Source organism: Anarrhichthys ocellatus, unplaced genomic scaffold (genome assembly GCF_004355925.1).
Source record: "Anarrhichthys ocellatus isolate YVR2014 unplaced genomic scaffold, GSC_Weel_1.0 scaffold26, whole genome shotgun sequence".
Lineage (NCBI taxonomy): Eukaryota > Metazoa > Chordata > Actinopteri > Perciformes > Anarhichadidae > Anarrhichthys > Anarrhichthys ocellatus.
In genome coordinates this window covers 2,828,082-2,846,613 of record NW_022280056.1, presented here as the reverse complement: position 1 = coordinate 2,846,613, position 18,532 = coordinate 2,828,082, and the positions used below count along the sequence as shown (strand labels likewise).

The 18,532-nt window shown below is 44.0% G+C and overlaps 1 protein-coding gene across 1 annotated transcript in view; it reads left to right on the top strand.

Moving 5' to 3' along the window:
* Positions 1–18,532, top strand: part of llgl1 (LLGL scribble cell polarity complex component 1) — a 31,159-nt gene that overhangs the window by 9,481 nt on the left and 3,146 nt on the right. The window contains exons 3-23 of the mRNA XM_031861989.1: positions 3,163–3,244; positions 3,338–3,498; positions 3,874–4,020; positions 6,463–6,625; positions 7,092–7,227; positions 7,939–7,993; positions 8,422–8,576; positions 8,711–8,931; positions 10,604–10,671; positions 11,604–11,778; positions 12,954–13,058; positions 14,255–14,547; positions 14,775–14,925; positions 15,020–15,158; positions 15,341–15,654; positions 15,878–16,069; positions 16,228–16,300; positions 16,632–16,746; positions 16,877–16,941; positions 18,032–18,167; positions 18,293–18,375. Coding sequence (XP_031717849.1) covers positions 3,163–3,244; positions 3,338–3,498; positions 3,874–4,020; positions 6,463–6,625; positions 7,092–7,227; positions 7,939–7,993; positions 8,422–8,576; positions 8,711–8,931; positions 10,604–10,671; positions 11,604–11,778; positions 12,954–13,058; positions 14,255–14,547; positions 14,775–14,925; positions 15,020–15,158; positions 15,341–15,654; positions 15,878–16,069; positions 16,228–16,300; positions 16,632–16,746; positions 16,877–16,941; positions 18,032–18,167; positions 18,293–18,371 — 3,025 coding nt within the window. The 3' untranslated portion in view covers positions 18,372–18,375. The remainder of the gene's footprint in view (positions 1–3,162; positions 3,245–3,337; positions 3,499–3,873; positions 4,021–6,462; positions 6,626–7,091; positions 7,228–7,938; positions 7,994–8,421; positions 8,577–8,710; positions 8,932–10,603; positions 10,672–11,603; positions 11,779–12,953; positions 13,059–14,254; positions 14,548–14,774; positions 14,926–15,019; positions 15,159–15,340; positions 15,655–15,877; positions 16,070–16,227; positions 16,301–16,631; positions 16,747–16,876; positions 16,942–18,031; positions 18,168–18,292; positions 18,376–18,532) is intronic.

The window sequence follows — 18,532 nt, the reverse complement described above, 5'->3', positions numbered from 1 at the left end:
GTGTGTGTGTGTGTGTGTGTGTGTGAGAGACAGTGATTCAGTGATTATGAGTTACTGTAGGCCTCCATTGTGAGCTATCAGGCTTCTGTGGCGAGCAGTGCAGCAAAGCTCCGCGTGCTTCATGCTTTCCTTGCACAGATCATCACGTTGAACCAGTGCGTCATTCAACAGGTTGCTCAAAGATTTAAGTCTCCAGTGTTGATTTCTTGTTTCTGAACTTTGTGAGGAACATTTCAACACCGTATCACCAAAGACCATCTGTACAGAGTGTGTCCTCGCTGCTTGTCTCACTGCTGTGGTTCATTTTTATTGATGCTTTAAATTTTTCATTTCTAAATTGGTTTGAGGAGGCGTTTGAATAACTTTGCCTTGAGTCGGTGTTTCCAGCTCTTTACAGAGTAAATGGTCCTTCATCCTTCAGTGTTACAACCTTTTTGTTTCTGTGTTTTTAAACTGCGGGAGACGCCTCTGATGTTCTTGGCAAAGCATCCTCAGAATTAGCAGCATTTTTTTGTCTCTCATTACTGTTATCTTTATCCACATATCTATTAGCATATCTTTGTGACATGTTCTGAAGAGGCAATAAGTCCTGGATGTTTATCAGAAGTGTAATCAGGGAAAAGTTGAGGAAGAGAACTGGCAGTTACCATTTTAACATCAATAAATAAATAAATAGTGTTGCTTTGTTTTCAGTCACGCTAGCATCATGACACTTTGAGCCAGACTGAAATGACTCGCCAACTATTGAATGGATTGTGTTGAAATTCAGCGCAGATATTCATGTCTTCTTCAGAATGAATTGTACTAACTTTGATGATCCACTGACTTTTCCTCTCGCGCCAAATGTGACCAAATGCATAGAAAAACTAAAAACGTCCCCATGAGTCTCAGCTGGTGATATGACAACAACGTACTTGCTACACATCAGCATGTTAGTGTTGTCGTTGTGAGCATGTTAGCACGCCGAGCTTAGCATTTAGTTCAAAGCATTTACACATTTAACATCTGCCCAGTACTAATGAGGGCTTTTATTATTAGCCAATGAGCAGATGCCATGGGGGAGGGAAAGGAGACACACACACACACACTAATGACATCATGACCAGCAATCCCCTCCTCCAGCTGTCCTCTGACATCACCATGACCAGGAAGTAAGTGTGTGTGAGAGCCATGGGCCACAGTTGAGCTTTTGTATTATTTTTTTGTCGCCGTCTTTATCCCACACACACACTTTGTTTGCCCTCCGACCTTAAAGCAAGAAAAAGCTCTGCCCTGCTTTACGACTGTCCTGCTGCCTGTCGGCCATATTTCCTCGGGGTTGTGTGGAATGAAAAAAGTTTGAAACAGGAGATGGTAGTTGCCGGGTTCCTGTCAGAGGTGCTACAGATCAGCCAAGTGTCCCGGCTCTGACTCTTAAATAGTAATTAGTGGTCTTATTTCTTTTCTCCGTGCACTGACAGCTTTCTTTGCACTCTTTTCTTGCACAGCCAGCTTTAAATGTGTGGGAGTCGCTGTATAGATCTGTGATGACTGAGTTGTGGTCATCGTTGCATAGCTGGAATACACAGACAAACCGCTGATGTCCATCTGGTTTCCTTCTGATCAGCGGTGGAACTCTTTTCACTTACTTTCCCGTCCGTTTTCTCACTTATAAAGGTCTGTACACACCGAGGGTGTGAAGAATAAACACCAAAATGCACAATACTCGCCTCCGAGTATTATTTGTGTTGAGCTTTTATTGTGAAGGGGAAGATGTAAATGTCAGGAGTAGATCTGGTCCATGCTGCCTTTGTCAAAGTTAAAAGTAGTAGTGAAGTTTGCCGTCTTGGTGCTGACTACAGAGCCTCCGGGTTGTTGTTGCAGAATATGAGATATTTCTTTTAATTGTGTTTAGTTTGTCCCCCTCACTTGGACTCGACTGGTTCATGTCACGCGAGTGTTTGTTCCTCACACACCTCCAGCTGGCTGAGACATGTGTGAATTAAAGTTACGTAGTTTTCTATGAACCTGAGAATCGGAGCAGAGTGGAGAGAAGTCTGAAGAAGAGCGTTACCAAGAGCTTCAAAAGGAAGGCAGCAGATAAAATGTTGGTATTGAAACTCCACTGGACCCCCATGTAGTAACCTTTCCTCGAACAAGAGAGCTGTTAGAGAGCAGTGGAAAGAGAGGGTTAAAGAAATTGTGGAATGAGTAATCCCTCACTGTATCTCACAGAGGTTGAGAGTGGAGGGATAGAAGGAAAGAAAGGAGGAGGAGAAGATAAGTGGATCTGTAAACAAATCCTCCTGGGCCAGTAGGAAAGATAACACCCCCGCCACGTGATGTACGACTAGGAATTAAAAGAGAAGGAAATTAAATATATATGTAGTTATATCTTCCATGAAAATAGATGATATAAAACGATGGTGGTAGAAAAAATATAAAACCAGCTCTCCACTCAGTCCTAATACAAACACCAGAGGGAACTCCCCAGATTCCCTCTTATTTTTCTGCATTTTTAATCCACATTCCTGTGTGTGTGTGCGTGTGTGCGTGCGTGCGTGCGTGCGTGCGTGCTAATTTAGACCAATTTAGCGTGGTTGTGTACTCTGCGTCACAGTTCTTAAGTGTAGCTTTTTATTTTATCAGCTGAGCTTCATTTACTGAACTAACGAAGAGAGGACTCTGAAGTTTGCTGCTGATTACACACACTTACAGACGCGCGCACACACACACACACACACACGCACACACGCAGAGTGGTGGTTATGAGCATCTGCGTCATCTGGTGTTATAGGGTTCTAATTTCTCCTCTACTATTAGACCTAACCAGTGTGTTTCTTCTGGTTTACAGCACAGAATTACCAGTTTAGCTGTTCATAGTTTCTGTCACTTCAGTTTCTATTTTGAAAAGAAAACGTTTTCTCCATCAATTACAGCACGACAGTGGCAGATATACAGGATGTATTGATGTGTAAATATTGTTCCTAGTTGTGTAATGTACTGCATAAACCTGGTTAAACTAAATAATTCCCAACAATCCGTTATATAGACTACAATTAAGTCCCGGTTATGTTTGTTTGTCGCTGCGCTTGCAGCTGAAGGTGGACTTTAAATTTGTCTTTTCATTGTTCAGTATCAAAGCTTGCTTTGTTGTGAATTTCCTTGACGGGACTCTCGCAGCTACGGCTCTCCTGGTGTGGAGTTCACAGGACTACACAGAGACACCACTGCCGTCACACAGATCCACTTCCTGCCTGGACAGGTAAGACGCTTATTTCCCTGAATTTAAGGACTCCTTTTTGTGACGAGAGTGGTGGCCAAAGTGATGCTCACGTTCATTTTTGATCTGTGATAGGGCCGCCTGCTGTCACTGCTGGATGACAACACGATTCACCTGTGGGAGCTGGTGGCCGGCCCCCCTAGAGAGGTGGGAGGGGTTAAGAGAGAAGGCGTGGTCTATCTAGAGGAAGTGGACAGCTACAGCCTCCCAGGAAGACCCGGCATTGAGAGCTGCAGGTACGTTAAAGCCTGTTCATACATCTTTTTGCTTTTAAATGTATAATCCCTGAAGTTGTCGTCATTTCAAAGCCAATGTTTTAATGATATGATAAGGATTATGCTCGGATTATAATTTAAAAGGACACAGTTCTCAAAGCAGGCGGCAACCTCCAGGTATGAGAGGTGACGCGTTAATTCTAAAGTGCCTTAAACTTGCATTCTCTCTACTGACCAGCAGGGGGTCGGTTTTCGGTCACCTATAAATGTCTTTTCTAACTTTCAGTTGTGGTTTGCTCCAAAGACACGGTGAATTTGTCCCATTCTGTTTCATATTCAAATGAATGACGGCGTCACTCTTTTCCCTCTTCTTCCTCCTCCTCTTCTTCTTCTCAGTGCCACTCGGGTGACCGTCCTCCTCTTGTTGAGGTCCAGCGACCTGCTGTGCATCGGGACGGAGGGAGGGGGCGTTTACTTCCTGGAGTTGCCCCGTCTGTCACTGAAGGACAACCAGACGCTGCTCCAGGATCAGGTCATGCAGAGGTGAGTGTAAAGGACGCACAGTTGGTGGATATGTTTGTAAAGTTGATCGCTGCATTATCAACAATAATATTCCAGCTCTTCTTTATTCTGCATCGATACATATGACGAATCGCTCTAAAGTGCCTCTTCATCTCTGTCAGTGTGTCTTCATTTAAACACTCCAGTTTCCTCTTCTCACAGCTCCAGCTGAGCTGGTCGGACACACACACAAACTTGCAGAAACAAATATCCCTCTTGACTGCTAACAGCAGCAGCAGGCAGGTCAGGGTCATGTGGTTCAGGGACCATGAGAACGGTCAGATCTCCTGAACGTTGTTTGGACAGTAGAGGAGAGATGTACAGGTGAACTGTGCAGTTTGCTGAGTCGTAGTAATTTAAGTTTTTAAATGTGTGAGTGAGGAGCACTGAATCGGATAAAGTTAATAATATCTTTAGTTTAGTTAAAGTTGTCAAAGAACTGATGAAGCATCTGTTTTGGGACATTGTTGTTGCATTAGATATGTGCATTAAATCTTGGATAGGAATTTGAACAGATGGGGTTTTGTTTTTTAGGAAAAGGTGAATAAAATAGGTTTGGGTGAATAAAATAGAATCCAGTGAAGTGCAATAAAATAGCAATTTAAGCTAAAAAAGCAGCAACTTTCTTGCCTCACTTGTAAAAATATAGACTGTCAGACCTCTTTAAAAACACTTTAAGATGTTTTTTTTACTCTTTGGTTCTGTCAGATGAGAAATGTCTATATTTGTGTTTTCGTCTGTGCTCGTCACACCAGTTTGAAGTGGGCGGGGCTCAGTCGGATAAAATTGATGTTGCATACATTTGTGTACCAATCAGGATTTAGATTTAATGTCCTGAAGAAACAGATCAGTTTTAAACTCTTCATCAATACCAACTAATTGTTTTTTTACCCCAAAAATTAACTTTGAATGTTGATAATATAGACAAAAATATAAAATGTGATAAAGACGAACCCACGGTTTCAAACTCTACAAACTTTCATAACGTAACAAATAGGAATTCTCTCAATTCATAACTTGTTAAAACACCGTAAAACAGCCCAAAGAAAGAGGAACTATTACTGCACGGCTATTATATTGTCTGGTGTTATTTTGTGCAGTAAACGTAGTAGTTTCTTAATTTTTCATGCTGCATTCCTGCGTTGATGCTCCGACATCAGAGTTACTGCGTTTCTTTTTCTTTCTGCTGTGTGACGGTCCGACTGCTCAAACCCCTCATTAAACAGGCTTGTTTAGGGAAGTGGGCAGAACTGAGGCCTAACGAGGGTCCTGATAAGGCTTGTGTGCGTGTGTGCGCGCGCTTCTGCGTGTGCAAAGGAGGGGAGGTTTTAGACAGGGAGGCTTTGTACCCGCTGCCAAAACACGGTGTTCCGGTTGGGGAAGTGCTTCAGCTGAATCTATAGCGTGCACACACACACACACACACACACACACACACAGGCTCATCACCGGGACTCTGTAGCAGGATGCTGGATTCCCTAAAAATACTTGTGAACGGAGAGACAGAGACAACAATGGAATGCTTTGTCGGAAATGTTTCTGCCTCCGTGCTTCCGGAGAGGATCTTCCTCAGTAAACGCTACCAAAGCAGTCAAACGTGTGTGTGTGATGCATGCTGACTATCTCTTCTGTGATGGTTCTGCCTCGTCCTCATCAGAGACCAGAAAGCTGCATTGCAGTCTTTTTCTTTCCCACTTTGTTTGTTTTCTCCTCATTAACTCCGTTTCCTCTCCTGTCTTCTTCTGTCTCTTCCTCCGTCCTTCGCTGAGGGAATCCTCTTGACATCTTCAGGGTGTGTCCTGCTCCACATTCCTCTGCTGCCTTTAGAGGAATGTCCAGTTCACTAGCTCCAGCCTCATGTTGATTTCACTCTTGTTGTTGTTGTTGGAAGAGCAACATGTGGCTGTATCAGAGTTTATACAGATGGTTTGAGCTTTAAGTTGATTAAATAAGTTTGAACACTTTTTCTACGAGTTGTTTTTGTGCAAAGAAAGACTGCGTCAGAATATCTTTTGCTGTTTAGCCCCGGAGTTTATTTTACAAACTGGATTATCAATAAGCACACATTTCCTTGTATCATCTTCCTCTTTCACATTGTGTGTGTTGAGGATTGATTGTAAATGTCGTCATTAAGTCAGAGTATACGTAACGAAACAATTACAAAACATCTGTTATTTGCTGATGTAAATTCACGCCTCTATCAAAGGATTTATCTTTGATTCAAACGTCCTCCTCGATCTTTCTTTGGCTCAAAGTGTTGCTTTAATAGTCGGTCCACCTTTTAATCTTTTTAGCATTTATTATTTCTTCCTCTGTGAATATGTCACGCTCCTTCATAGACAAATATTTCACCTTGTTTTTAGCCGTGTAGACATTTTGTAATTTACATCATGTGGGATAATGGGTCATGTTTTGTGTCCCCAGCCTGCCAGATGATTACAGATGTGGGAAGTCCTTGGGGCCGGTGGAGTCTCTTCAGGAACATCCCCAGCAGTCAGGGAAGCTTCTGATTGGCTACAGCCGAGGCCTGGTGGTCCTGTGGGATCTGACCACCCGGCGTGCCGAGCAGCTCTTCCTGGGCAAGCAGGTACCTGGTTTACAAAGTTTAGTGCACATCGGTGTAGATCTTTTACTGACAATGTTTCATATTTCATGATGCTGTAACTTTAAAAAAAATGTTGTATGATCCTTTTTTATTGTCACCATGTTCTGGACACGTTAGTGTTCACTGAAACAAACAAAGTTGCAAAAGGAATAACGTAAATGAAAAAGATACTTAAAATAATCCAGTAGATCTTTCTAAATAGATCCTTTCTTCTCACTCTTTGTAATGACAACAAAAGTGACATAACGAGCACCACCTCCTCTCAACTGTCATCCAAGTCATTGGCTATTAAGCTATTAGCTGCTCAAAGATGCACTTGGCTCTTATCTAAACTATTGCAATGCAACTCTTCTATTCACATTAACTGACTATCTATAAGCTGTAATAATACTGCTATGCAACCTGGTGTGATGCCTATACTGTGTGTGTGTGTGTGACCCCCCCGCAGCAGCTGGAGAGTCTGGTGTGGGAACGCTCTGGAAACTTATTTGTCAGTTCTCATAACGATGGCGGCTACTCTGTGTGGGCTGTTTCTAAGAGCAACACCTACAATCACCAGCCAGTGTCCTCCAGCATCCCATATGGTGAGAAGTGCGCGCACACACACACACAGGCATGTTTAAGCACATCTCATCCAGGTCTGGTGGAGGGTCTCGTCCACAAAGACTATTCTGATGTCTAATAATTAATGAACTATGAGTTCTGACATATTGTTTCATAGTGGCGCTTTATTATGGGGAGAATTAAGGCCTTTACACATTGGGGGAATTTTTTCTGTCAGTATAGTACGTTTTCTTTCATGAAAACTTTCACACAGGACATAAATATTTACAGCGAAACAGCTGCGTAATATTGTTTTCTGGAACGAGGTTGATTTTTTTTTTGGCGAATAAAAGCCTCAAACTATCACATGTGGAAAGGACATATTCAAAATGTACACTATAGTGTACAACAGTAGGCTCCGTAGTCTAAATCAAGACAAACTTTATTACTCCTTTCAACCGTGACAAAGTCAGTGCAGACCAGATTCTTACCTTTCACAATAAAAGCCTTCGGTATATACACTGTTCACAAGAAATAACTCTCATTCATTCAGAGCATTTCACTAAAAGGACTCAATAAAATATCTTACAGTGGTTTAGGCTCTACAACGGTTTACCTCAGACAGAGGTCCGTAGGATCCTGGTAGTCGGTCCTCTCGTGATCTAAAAGGTTTAAAGAGTTTTTAACAGTTTGAGTCTGAACAACGTCGCTCTGTTTTTTTTAACTTTACTGTTTGTGATCGTCTGCCGCAGGTCCGTTTCCCTGTAAGGCCATCAACAAGGTCCTGTGGAGAACAACTCAGACGGGGTGAGTGTGGGACTTACTTTGTGACACATTTGAATCCTGCAGTCAGACTAGACATTAATCACAGTGGCAGTAAATATTTACTCCTGTCTTTTTTTATTTAACTCTAAGATAAACTCTTTTTTTTTTTTCCTTTTCAATTGTCTTTTCTTTTAATTATTTTTCTTTTTTTTTTTTATTACACAATAAATACATTTTTACCTGGTTTTATGCCCCCATGAATACAAAAGTTGTCTTCTGCACCAAGAACACTGTTTGCTGTCGTTTACCGTAAGCAATATTCTGATTAAATAGTAATAAAATAATCACCAGTCTACAAATATAAAAATTGAAAATAATGATGCCTAACTATATTAGAAACACTAGCTCGATGTTGTTCTTGATCAAATTGACGTGAATATGAATGTTTCTTCCTATGTGCCTCGCTCCAGGTCTCCAGTGTTGTTGTACAGCGGCGGGATGCCCAGAGCCAGCTACGGTGACCGCCACTGTCTGACCATCCAGCAGGACAAAGACCACGTCACTCTGGACTTCACATCGCGGGTCATCGACTTCTTCACTGTCCACAGCGTCGAGCAAGAGAAAGGTCAGAGCCCAGCCAACATTGATGATGTGTGTCTGTGGATTTTCTTCCTTTTTGGTCTTATGAAAAGTGGAATACAACCCAAACGTTTCAGGAGCACCAGCACTTCATTCTGTCTTGTTTTCTCTCTCTGTCAGAGTTTGATGAACCGTCTGCGGTGGTCGTTCTACTGGAAGAGGAGCTGGTTGTGATCGACCTCCAGACCCCCGGGTGGCCGTCACTGCCCACTCCCTACCTGGCTCCTCTCCACTCCTCAGCCATCACCTGCTCCTTCCACGTCTCCAGCGTCCCGCCCAAACTCTGGGAGCGGCTGGTCAACGCCGGCAAAGCACAGCGGGGCCGTCAACACGCACACGGGGTGAGACGCACACTGCTAAGTCTGAAAAGTCTTATGTGGCTGTCAGTACATTTTCAATATGTTTTAAATACTCCGAATGATGTCCTAAAACCATATACACAAGTAGTTTAACATGGGACAAGTATTTACCAGATACAATACATTTAATCATTTTAGCCTCTATCATAGACTGTATATAGGAAGTGGACGTCGACATCGTGGCGTCACCCGTTGGTTTGTGGACTGCTGCTTTGAAGCCTCGAGTGCAGCTCCCTTTTGGCTGTGGCCATCTTGGTTTTTTTGGACCAGAAGTGAGAGGAGAGGGTACAACGCTGTGGTAACAACCTGTCAATCACGTGTAGCCCCGCCCTAAAATATCCCCTGCTTTATGGTCTGTTTGACTTTAAATGGACCATCATTTACTAAATGAACATCATGCTGTATTGAAGAAGACTTGAAACTAGAGATTGAGACCATAAACTCATGTTTACAATGTTTACTGAGGGAATAAATCAAGAGAGAAGTAGAGTCATTTTCTCATAGACTTCTATACAACCAGAGGAGTCATTGGCTTCACTGTTCAGACTCGGTGGATGTTGCCTGAACAAAACTTTTCAGGTTGTCTGTTATCTTTTATACAACATGGACTTTGTCACACAGACTGTTGACTGTGTAAACAAACTTCTTTTGGCGTCATCAAAAAATCATTGCACAGAAATCTCTCAGGACCTGCATTTCTTTTCCAAGTATTGGAATCACATCCTGCACCGTCACCATGTAGCTGGCAGCAGCATCCTCTCATTCTGTGTCACTGGTGCACTGCTGGCAGGAAGCCACGAACGACGGGATTATTCTGTAAATTGGTTTATTCATGGAAGATATTCAATTACAGGAAATCCAAGATGCGTGAAAGCAGCTTAACCTGAGAACACCTTAAACAGAGTATGGCCAATAGCCAGGCTGCTCATGCTTTAAATGTAGCCATCAATACCGATCAGTGCGCTTACGTTTTACACACGAACCAGCCCGCTCACAGATTCAAGTTACAGCGTTTGATTTGGATTCCTACCAAAAGGCTGTCGGGTGTCAAATCAAAGCTCAGCCGCTACCTCCGTTCATGAGTGGAGGGCCGTATAAATCTGTAGTTAGTGCAGTTAAAATATTAAGGTTTAAAAGTAAGGATATTGAAGTTAAATGGATGGTTGTATTCATGGGGCTACTCGTACATGTGAGCTCACAGGCTGGCAACTAAACGGGCTATGAGTAAACCTACGGGAGTGTGACCAACAGTGTGTTAACTTTAAGAGCAGGTGTGAGCAGTTAAAGGCTTTGCAAAGGCTTTTGTAGCTTAGATCAGCTGTTTGATCAGTGGCAGATTACACTATCACACACACACAGACAGACAGACACAGAGACACACAGCTGGTACGCTCATAAATCATCTCTGTCTGTCTGTGTGAAGCCAAACCAGAGAGACTGGCACAATAACAGAGCAAACCCAACACATCTGTGTTTCTGTGGACACGTTCTCTTCCATATGTGACGGCCTTTATATCGTGGTCAGAACAGTTTGAGCCGGCGTTATGACATGGAAAGGGTTAGGGGATATGTTGTGGCTCAATGTGTGACATATTTACACATTTTCAGTGTGTTAGAGTTCTAACTTTTCTCCAATCTTTGTCTGTTTGTGCAGAGTTGGCCCATTTGTGGAGGGAAAAACATCGCTCCTCCACCCAAACATCAAGAGCTGCTATTGACAGGGTAAACAAACAAACACACACACACAGATATAAACAGTCACAGGCTGCGTCCACAGGTGGAGCCAGTTTTACATTTTCATGACAATTTTCTTTTCTTTTCTGATGTAAACCACATGGATATCCTGAATAAAATTGGATCGACATGGGACTTGAAAATGTGTCAGCATTGCAACGGCAACAAGGAAATCCTGAGGCAACTGGCGATATGTTGCCAACTGCAGATGTTTGCCAGAGCTAGTGTTAGCATTGGAGTACAATGAGACACAACTACAGTATGTAAATAAAGCAAAACAGCTGGATTGGTTGGAATTTTAGGAGACACCACAGTTGGGCTGAATGCTCGTATAATGTTTGTCTCTGGCAGAAAAGTGCCGGCAGGGCGCTGGAGACAACAGCACCTTTCTGAAAAGAGATTTTCAACCAGAAGCTCTCGGAGCGGCCGCACAAAAAAGTCCGAAATCTGGAAAAAACGACGCTGGGTGAAGCATCTTTAAAAAAAAAAAAAAAATGCACTACATGGGCACATTAGTGAAATATCTTGACATCGATTGAATAGATTATCATGACATTTCGGTACAAACATTCGTGTTCCTCAAAGGATGTATTGTATTAACTTTGGACCTCTAACGTAAATGTATCTTTGTCCAATACATTAGAACTTTAGCATGCTGTAAATATAATTAAAAACACCAAACTAACTCCTCACAAATGACAAATGTGTTAAATCCACTCCATTAATTCAGTCAAAACAAAAACTGACCATACTGTGTATTTATGAGCAGTGCAAAGAAATTAAGTTGCTGTTTAGATCCGAGCATGACAGCCTACACACACACACACACACACACACACACACACACACACACCTGCACTATCCCGATCAATTTGCTCTGACATACGTTTGAATCTTGATGCATGTTTGTGTGTTTCTAGGCACGAGGACGGCACCGTGCGTTTCTGGGACGCATCGGGCGTCGCTCTCACTCCGCTGTACAAACTCGGCACAGCCAACGTCTTCCACACCGACTGCGACCCTAGCGACGACCCCCAGGACTCTAGCGACGACCCCGACATGCAGCAAGAGGAGGAATGGCCTCCCTTCAGGAAGGTGAGAGCTGGGGAGGCGAGCATGAGGAGAAGTGAAACGCAGTCAGAATAAAGAGCGCTAAAGTCTCTCCTCTAGAGACGTCAGGCGCAGGGTTTTATTTTACAGGCTGTGGGAATAAAAGCAGTCTAACATCACATCTGTGGCTACATCTGGGGCCTAATTCTCTCATCTGATTGTTTTCATGTGTTTGGTTCTCAGACAGGACCCACCCCATTGTTCCTGTTATTAAACCTTGACTCTGAAGGAACCGCAGTTCTGTTTTAATGGCCCGTTTTCTGCTCAGAATTACATTTAAATGAACTGTTTCAGCATCGAGAGGAAGAATACTATGCGGAGCGAAACAGACTGAGTCGTTCAGCTTTAAATATTTAAAACAATTTAAATGTATTGATCTACAGTTGGAAATGTTTCTGTGTCTGGACTTATGACCAAGATGAGCATTTATTATCTGGGATCTCATCTGTAGATGGCAGCGATTTAGAGTTCTTTATTTTGTTCCTTCAGAGAGGGCTCAGGAGGAAGCTGTCACTGGAAGACTGTCGTCATGTGTTAAGAATTTAATGGCAGAAATGGGCTAAGCGCGATACATTTAACGGTGACAAATAGATTTAATTAGTTTTTGGCCTCTTTTCTTCCTATTCACTCCTTCGCCCCCCACCTTTCCTCATGTATCCTGTGGTAACAGAGCTGCATGTTCAGGAATGTGGCCCTCATACGGGATGAAGAGCCTTTCCCCTTTTTTTTTTTTTTTCTTCTCCTCCTGTGTAATGAAAACCAGACCCATCAGTCCACTCTTTCTGTGGATGTGTGTGTGCGTTAGTGACCCACTACTCCTTGTTTTGCCGACATCCATGTGAGAGGGGATTCTATTGGAATTCCTACTGTGTGGAGAGACGGATTAATTCACGTTTTGCTGAGTGTGTACGAGGGGGAAGAGGGATTGTCCTGGCATTTGGCGGAGAGGTGAGGAAGGAGGAGAGGAAGGAGGAGAGAAAGGAGGAGAGCTTTCAGGAGGTGCTCTGACGTTGGTGTGCATGAACTGAATTGGTTTGTGGTCAATTCAGATCAAAGATGTTTCAGAGAGCTAGTTGGAGAGTTTAGAAGGAAACACTATCTACTAGAATAAAAGCCTAATTTGTGTGTGTGTGTGTGTGTGTGTGTGTGTGTGTGTGTAGGTGGGCTGTTTTGACCCGTACAGCGATGACCCCAGACTGGGCATCCAGAAGATCAGTCTGTGCAAATACAGCAACAAGCTGGTGGTGTCTGGAACTGCTGGACAGGTAAATTAATCGTACATACATTTTATGTTTTTATACGTGGTTTTAAAGAAACAAAGCACAGTCTCTCAGATAAAATGGTCTTTTCATCTATTGTTGGCAAAAACGATCGTGTTTCATCCAGAAACCATCATCATCCGTTATGTGGTTTAAATAACTATTGAGATGATATGTTGCTGAGATGATTCTACTGTTAAACCTCCACAGTGGGAGAACAAAGTCGCTTTGTATTGAATTCTGTTATTAAGCTGTGAATGGAGAGATGCCATATAAATAATGCAGGTCAGTACAATACACACTTTCTCTAGTTGATAATGAAGACCGAACTGTATTCTTTGCTTGCCAACGGTTAATTTGCTAATGACGCGAATAATTAGGCTGTTTGACTTGAAAGTTCAAATGGGATTTTTTTAAATGGCCTCGTGTTGTTTTCTCTGCATGAGATGAAGCCAGCTGATTAACTTGCCCACCAGTGCTGCTACACTTCATAGCTGCTCAGCTGTGATGGGTGTAGCTGGGCTAAGTGGAGGTACAAGTACAACAACTAACTGTACTCGAGTGTTTATGCTCCCCACAATAATGATAAAAATAAAATCAACATACTGACCGCTTTGCTAATGAAGCTTTAGTAGTGGTGGGGTTCAGATGTCGGACGGTTTCATCCCAAGTGGGGCATGTGCTGAATATATTTCATGACCATCGCCTCGTCAGATTCATATATTTCTGTGGAGATTCTGGCCCGATAGTGGTGCTCGAGGATCTGAACACATTATCATTCATCCTCGGGAGAATGTGGATGAATATTTAAACCAAATATATTAATTGCAGCACATTTAGAATATCACTTGGCTTCTTCCTGGAAAGAGAATATTCACGCTCTGCTGCTATCAAAGAGCACATACTGTAAAAGTGCAGCTTGCATATAAATTAATGACAGACGTGCCCCAACTAATGATAAACTAGCTGCTATTAACTTGTTTTCAATAGCACCGCCTTCTCTTACGGCTGCTTCTTAAAATAATGCGGGATTGGAAGTTATGAAACCTTTAAAAACTGTGTCAAACAACGTCTGAGGCTAGAACCTCTGATTCCTCTTGTATATTTTTAGATACAATAAGATAGAGTCGACAAGGTAAAAAAAGACACTGAAATAAACAAAAAGCAGCCATGATGTTTCTTCACTTCTTCCGGCTCTCCAGGTGATTGTTCTGGGTTTGAGCGACGAGCGTTCGGACCACGTGGTGGATGTGTCGGTGGTCGATCTGCTGCAGGACAGAGAGGGCTTCACCTGGAAGGGCCATGACCGGCTGGAGCCGCGCCTCAAACCCGCCTCCTTCCCTCCGGGCTTTCAGCCGCTGGTGCTGGTGCAGTGCATGCCCCCGGCCTCTGTTACGGCGGTGGCCCTGCATGCCGAGTGGAACCTGATCTCCTTCGGGACGAGTCATGGATTTGGTCTGTTTGACTACCACAGACGAAATGCTGTGCTGGCCAGGTTAGACACACACACACACACACACACACACACACACACACACACAGCTCAGGTTGTTATGTTTGGGCTTTTACTTTTCCTTAATTTCTGGCACATGCACGTTTTGTACATGACACACACATGCTACAACATGCTCTTTTGGCCAATGTCAGTAAAATAAACTGGATAAGTCAAGCTCAAAAATTGACCATATTGCAATCACCCTACTGTTCTGTATGTTCTCCTAGGTGCACCCTGCACCCTAATGACTCCTTGGCGATGGAGGGCCCCCTGTCCAGAGTCAAGTCCTTGAAAAAGTCCTTACGACAGAGCTTCAGACGCATCCGCAAGAGCCGGGTGTCGGGCAAGAAACGCCCCATCACCACACCCACCAGCAAGGTAACTGACTTGGGCCACTGAGAGCCATTGAGAGGGCCGCACACATCGTACGGACTGAATTAAGTTCTGCTCTTTGTGACCGTGTCATGTGCAGGTTCAGGAGGCCAACGCTGCTCTAGCAGAGCAGGAGGACGTGGCTCCCATACAGCGAAGGATCGAACCCCGGTCAGCAGACGACTCGCTGTCTGGAGTGGTCCGATGTCTCTGCTTCGCTGACACTTTTCTACGTGACGGTGTGTTTACTTCAGTCGTTTAGATCATGAGCTTAATGTGGAGCTCTGACTATAACAGAACAGTAACTGTATTACTATTATTGGGAAAATAAGTTGTGTGGTGAGAAGTCAAATTTACCAGTATCAGAAGGACATCAAACATCTGTTTTCCTCAGCTCTAACTGCGTGTCCGTGTCTACCAGGTACACACCACGGCCCCACACTCTGGGCGGGCACCAACTCGGGCAGTGTGTACGCCTACGCTCTGGAGGTGCCCGGCGTCGGCTCTGGGCGCGTGTGTGAGCGGGGCGGAGCGGGCGAGAGCAGTGTGTGTGTGGAGGCGGTTTTGGGTAAAGAGATCCAGCTGATGCACAGAGCCCCCGTGGTGTCCATCTCCGTGTTGGACGGCCGGGGGAAACCGCTACCGGACCCGTACGAAGCCTCCCAGGACCTCGCCAGCGCGCCGGATGTGACCAACGCTCACTCTGTCCTCATCGCCTCAGAGGAACAGCTGAAGGTAAAGGCTGGAAAAGACAACTGTGTTATAATATGTTACACATTAAATGTAGTTGGTAGTTGTCTAGTCAGTAGGTGTGTGCTTGTTTTTTTTATTCTTATTTCGTGAGGAAATTTAAAGATATAACGGGTTGAGACTGGGCTTAATAAATCCTGGGAGACTGTTGACGTTCCTCGCTCTCTCTCTCTCTCGCTCTCTCTCTTCTCCCCCCCCCCCTCTCCAGGTGTTCTCTCTCCCTAAGGTGAGCGCAAAGACCAAGTTCAAGCTGACGGCACACGAAGGCTGTCGGGTGAGGAAGGTGGCTCTGGTGATGTTCGGCTCCGCTGCTCAGGAAGACTATTGTGAACACACTCTGGTCTGTCTGACCAACCTGGGCGACATGCACCTGTTCAACATACCTGCCCTCCGACCACAGGTGGGCTTTTAGGGGATTGTGTGCATGCGTGTGTTGGAACCAAAGTCTAGCGCTTGTGTGTGTATTTTGATGTAATTGTGCAATTAGTATATTAGACAAGTTTTACTGAATTATTCACGAGGCACCGGTTAATTAATGTCTGTTTTGTGCATCTTCAGGTGCGCTACGACTGCGTCCGTAAAGAAGACATCAGCGGCATCGCATCCTGCGTCTTCACAAAGAACGGACAGGGTGAGGAAAACACGCGAGATTTTTTTTATTTAAGTTCAGTAAAAATCAAAAAGTGAGGTTAAAGAGTAATTTCACGCAGATTACACCAAAAAATATCTTTCCTCTTGGCTCGTTGGTATCCAGTCATGCAGACAGTTTAGGATCTGAGACCTCTGCTCTTCTGCCTTCATCACAATACAGTGAAGGGGAATGTGGTCCTCACTGAAGTAATGTCTCCAGACAAACTGCACACTTCACTGTCCGCTTGTTTGTAGTAGAAACATTGTTGCCAATGAATCCCAAGTTTCATAATCATGATTTTTAAACTGTGTCTGTTTATTTTCTTCTCCAGGGTTTTACCTGATCTCTCCCTCAGAGTACGAGAGGTTCTCGCTGTCTGCCAAGATCCTCACTGAACCGCTCTGCTCCGTTCAGCTGGACCGACCGCTAGAGCACACACCGGCCAGGTAACACACACGCACACGCACACATTATTCTGCTATTATTGGTGGTACCACCGTTATTACTACGCTTATAGCATTATTACTCCATCTGCTGCCAAAGTAAACGGTGTGTGCGCTCGTGTGTCTGTTTCAGCGACGGTGCGACGGCGCCGCCGCAGGCCAACGGAACCCACAAGAACCCGATGGGTCAGGCTGAGGGTACGTCTACACACACTCACACACACACACACACACCCTTTTGTCTCCCCCTGTCCACGTTCCCCTCTTCATCACTCTCTTCTCTCTCTGAGCCTCTTAAACTGCCTCGCAGGGGTTCCCCTCCGGTCTCCATGGTAGCCATTCAGCATGCCTCTGCATACCCCTCAGATTTGGGTTTGTTTATGTCTCAGTCGGCCTTTCACCGGCACTCACACATTGATATGTAGGCAACATGAATATATTCTAAGCATTAATGCACCATTAAAAACAGGTATGTTTACAGTAGAAAACAGTTTTACTGGACTTGGCATGTTGCTAACTGGTGTTTTTTGATGATGAATGAAGCAGAATGTGAGGTTTGTTAGTTTTGTGTCTCACTAATATTATATGTGGCTCGCATAGTGTCGGTTGCCATTCCAGATCCTCTTCTCCTTTGGTTTGTTTACTCTTGTTTTTAGCCCTTTCTTTTGGTCTCCACCAACTCCTAATGGAAACATCTGGACTTTTAGCTGCTAAATGCTCCACTGTGTTCTCCAGCTCATTGCTGACTTTGCGTATCTGCAGTTTGGTGTTAAGCAGGTAGTGAACAGTCAAATTTTAGATTTTGTCTTTTTGCTGAAAACAGCTTTCTGCTGCTCTCTATGAGAAGAGTAAGAGTGAGAAAACAACGTAGAAACAGTCAGCTGAAAGATGCTTAATTTTCTGTCTGTTCGTCACTACGATCCATTTTAAATGTAAAATGATTGATTTAGAGCTTTGAGGGAAAACAGGTTCGACTTGGAAGAAAATGTGACTCGAGCAACACTTCAACTCGGAGAGAGGAAACAAAAATACAGATTTCAGCCATCTTTATTTGTGCTGCTGAACTGCCTGTTTCTGTTAATCTTCATTAAATTTAAACATGTTGTCGGGGGTTATGAGATCAGATGGTTTCTGAATCAACTGTCTGAGTTTGTTTTTAAACTACTGCCGACATTGTATTCACTCAATCCGACATTACCAGGGAAACTTTTCCATTAAATGTCCTCCAGCAGCACACATTGCTGTCAGTCTGCTTCAGTCCCCGGCTCTGTGGGTTTCTCCCTCACAGGACAAACGGAAGAGTCTCCCAGCTCCCTGTCCTCTCCCATCCTGGACACCCCGCTGGACTCCCCCCTCAGCTGTGCTGACATCACCCTCGACTCCACCGGAGAGATCACTGTGGAGGACGTCAGGGATTTTCTAACGTAAGCACACACACATATTTATGCACATGTAGAAGCACACGCACCACTTTCACTGCTTGAAATGTGTTCTTAGCCTTTCTTTAAATACAATAATTACATTTTTGGTTTGTGTGTCTGCCGCGCAGCACTGTGGACGAGGCAGAGAATAACCTGAAGAACATTAAAGAGGAGGAGGGACGCTCGACGGGCATCCTCATTAACTAAACAGGTGAGAAGCGAACACAAACACTCCGCTATGAGCAGATGCATGGAGCTCACACTTACTGAGACGCAACTCCGGGTGTATGAAAGGGGACACACACACACACACACACACACACACACACACACACACACACACACACACACACACACACACACACACA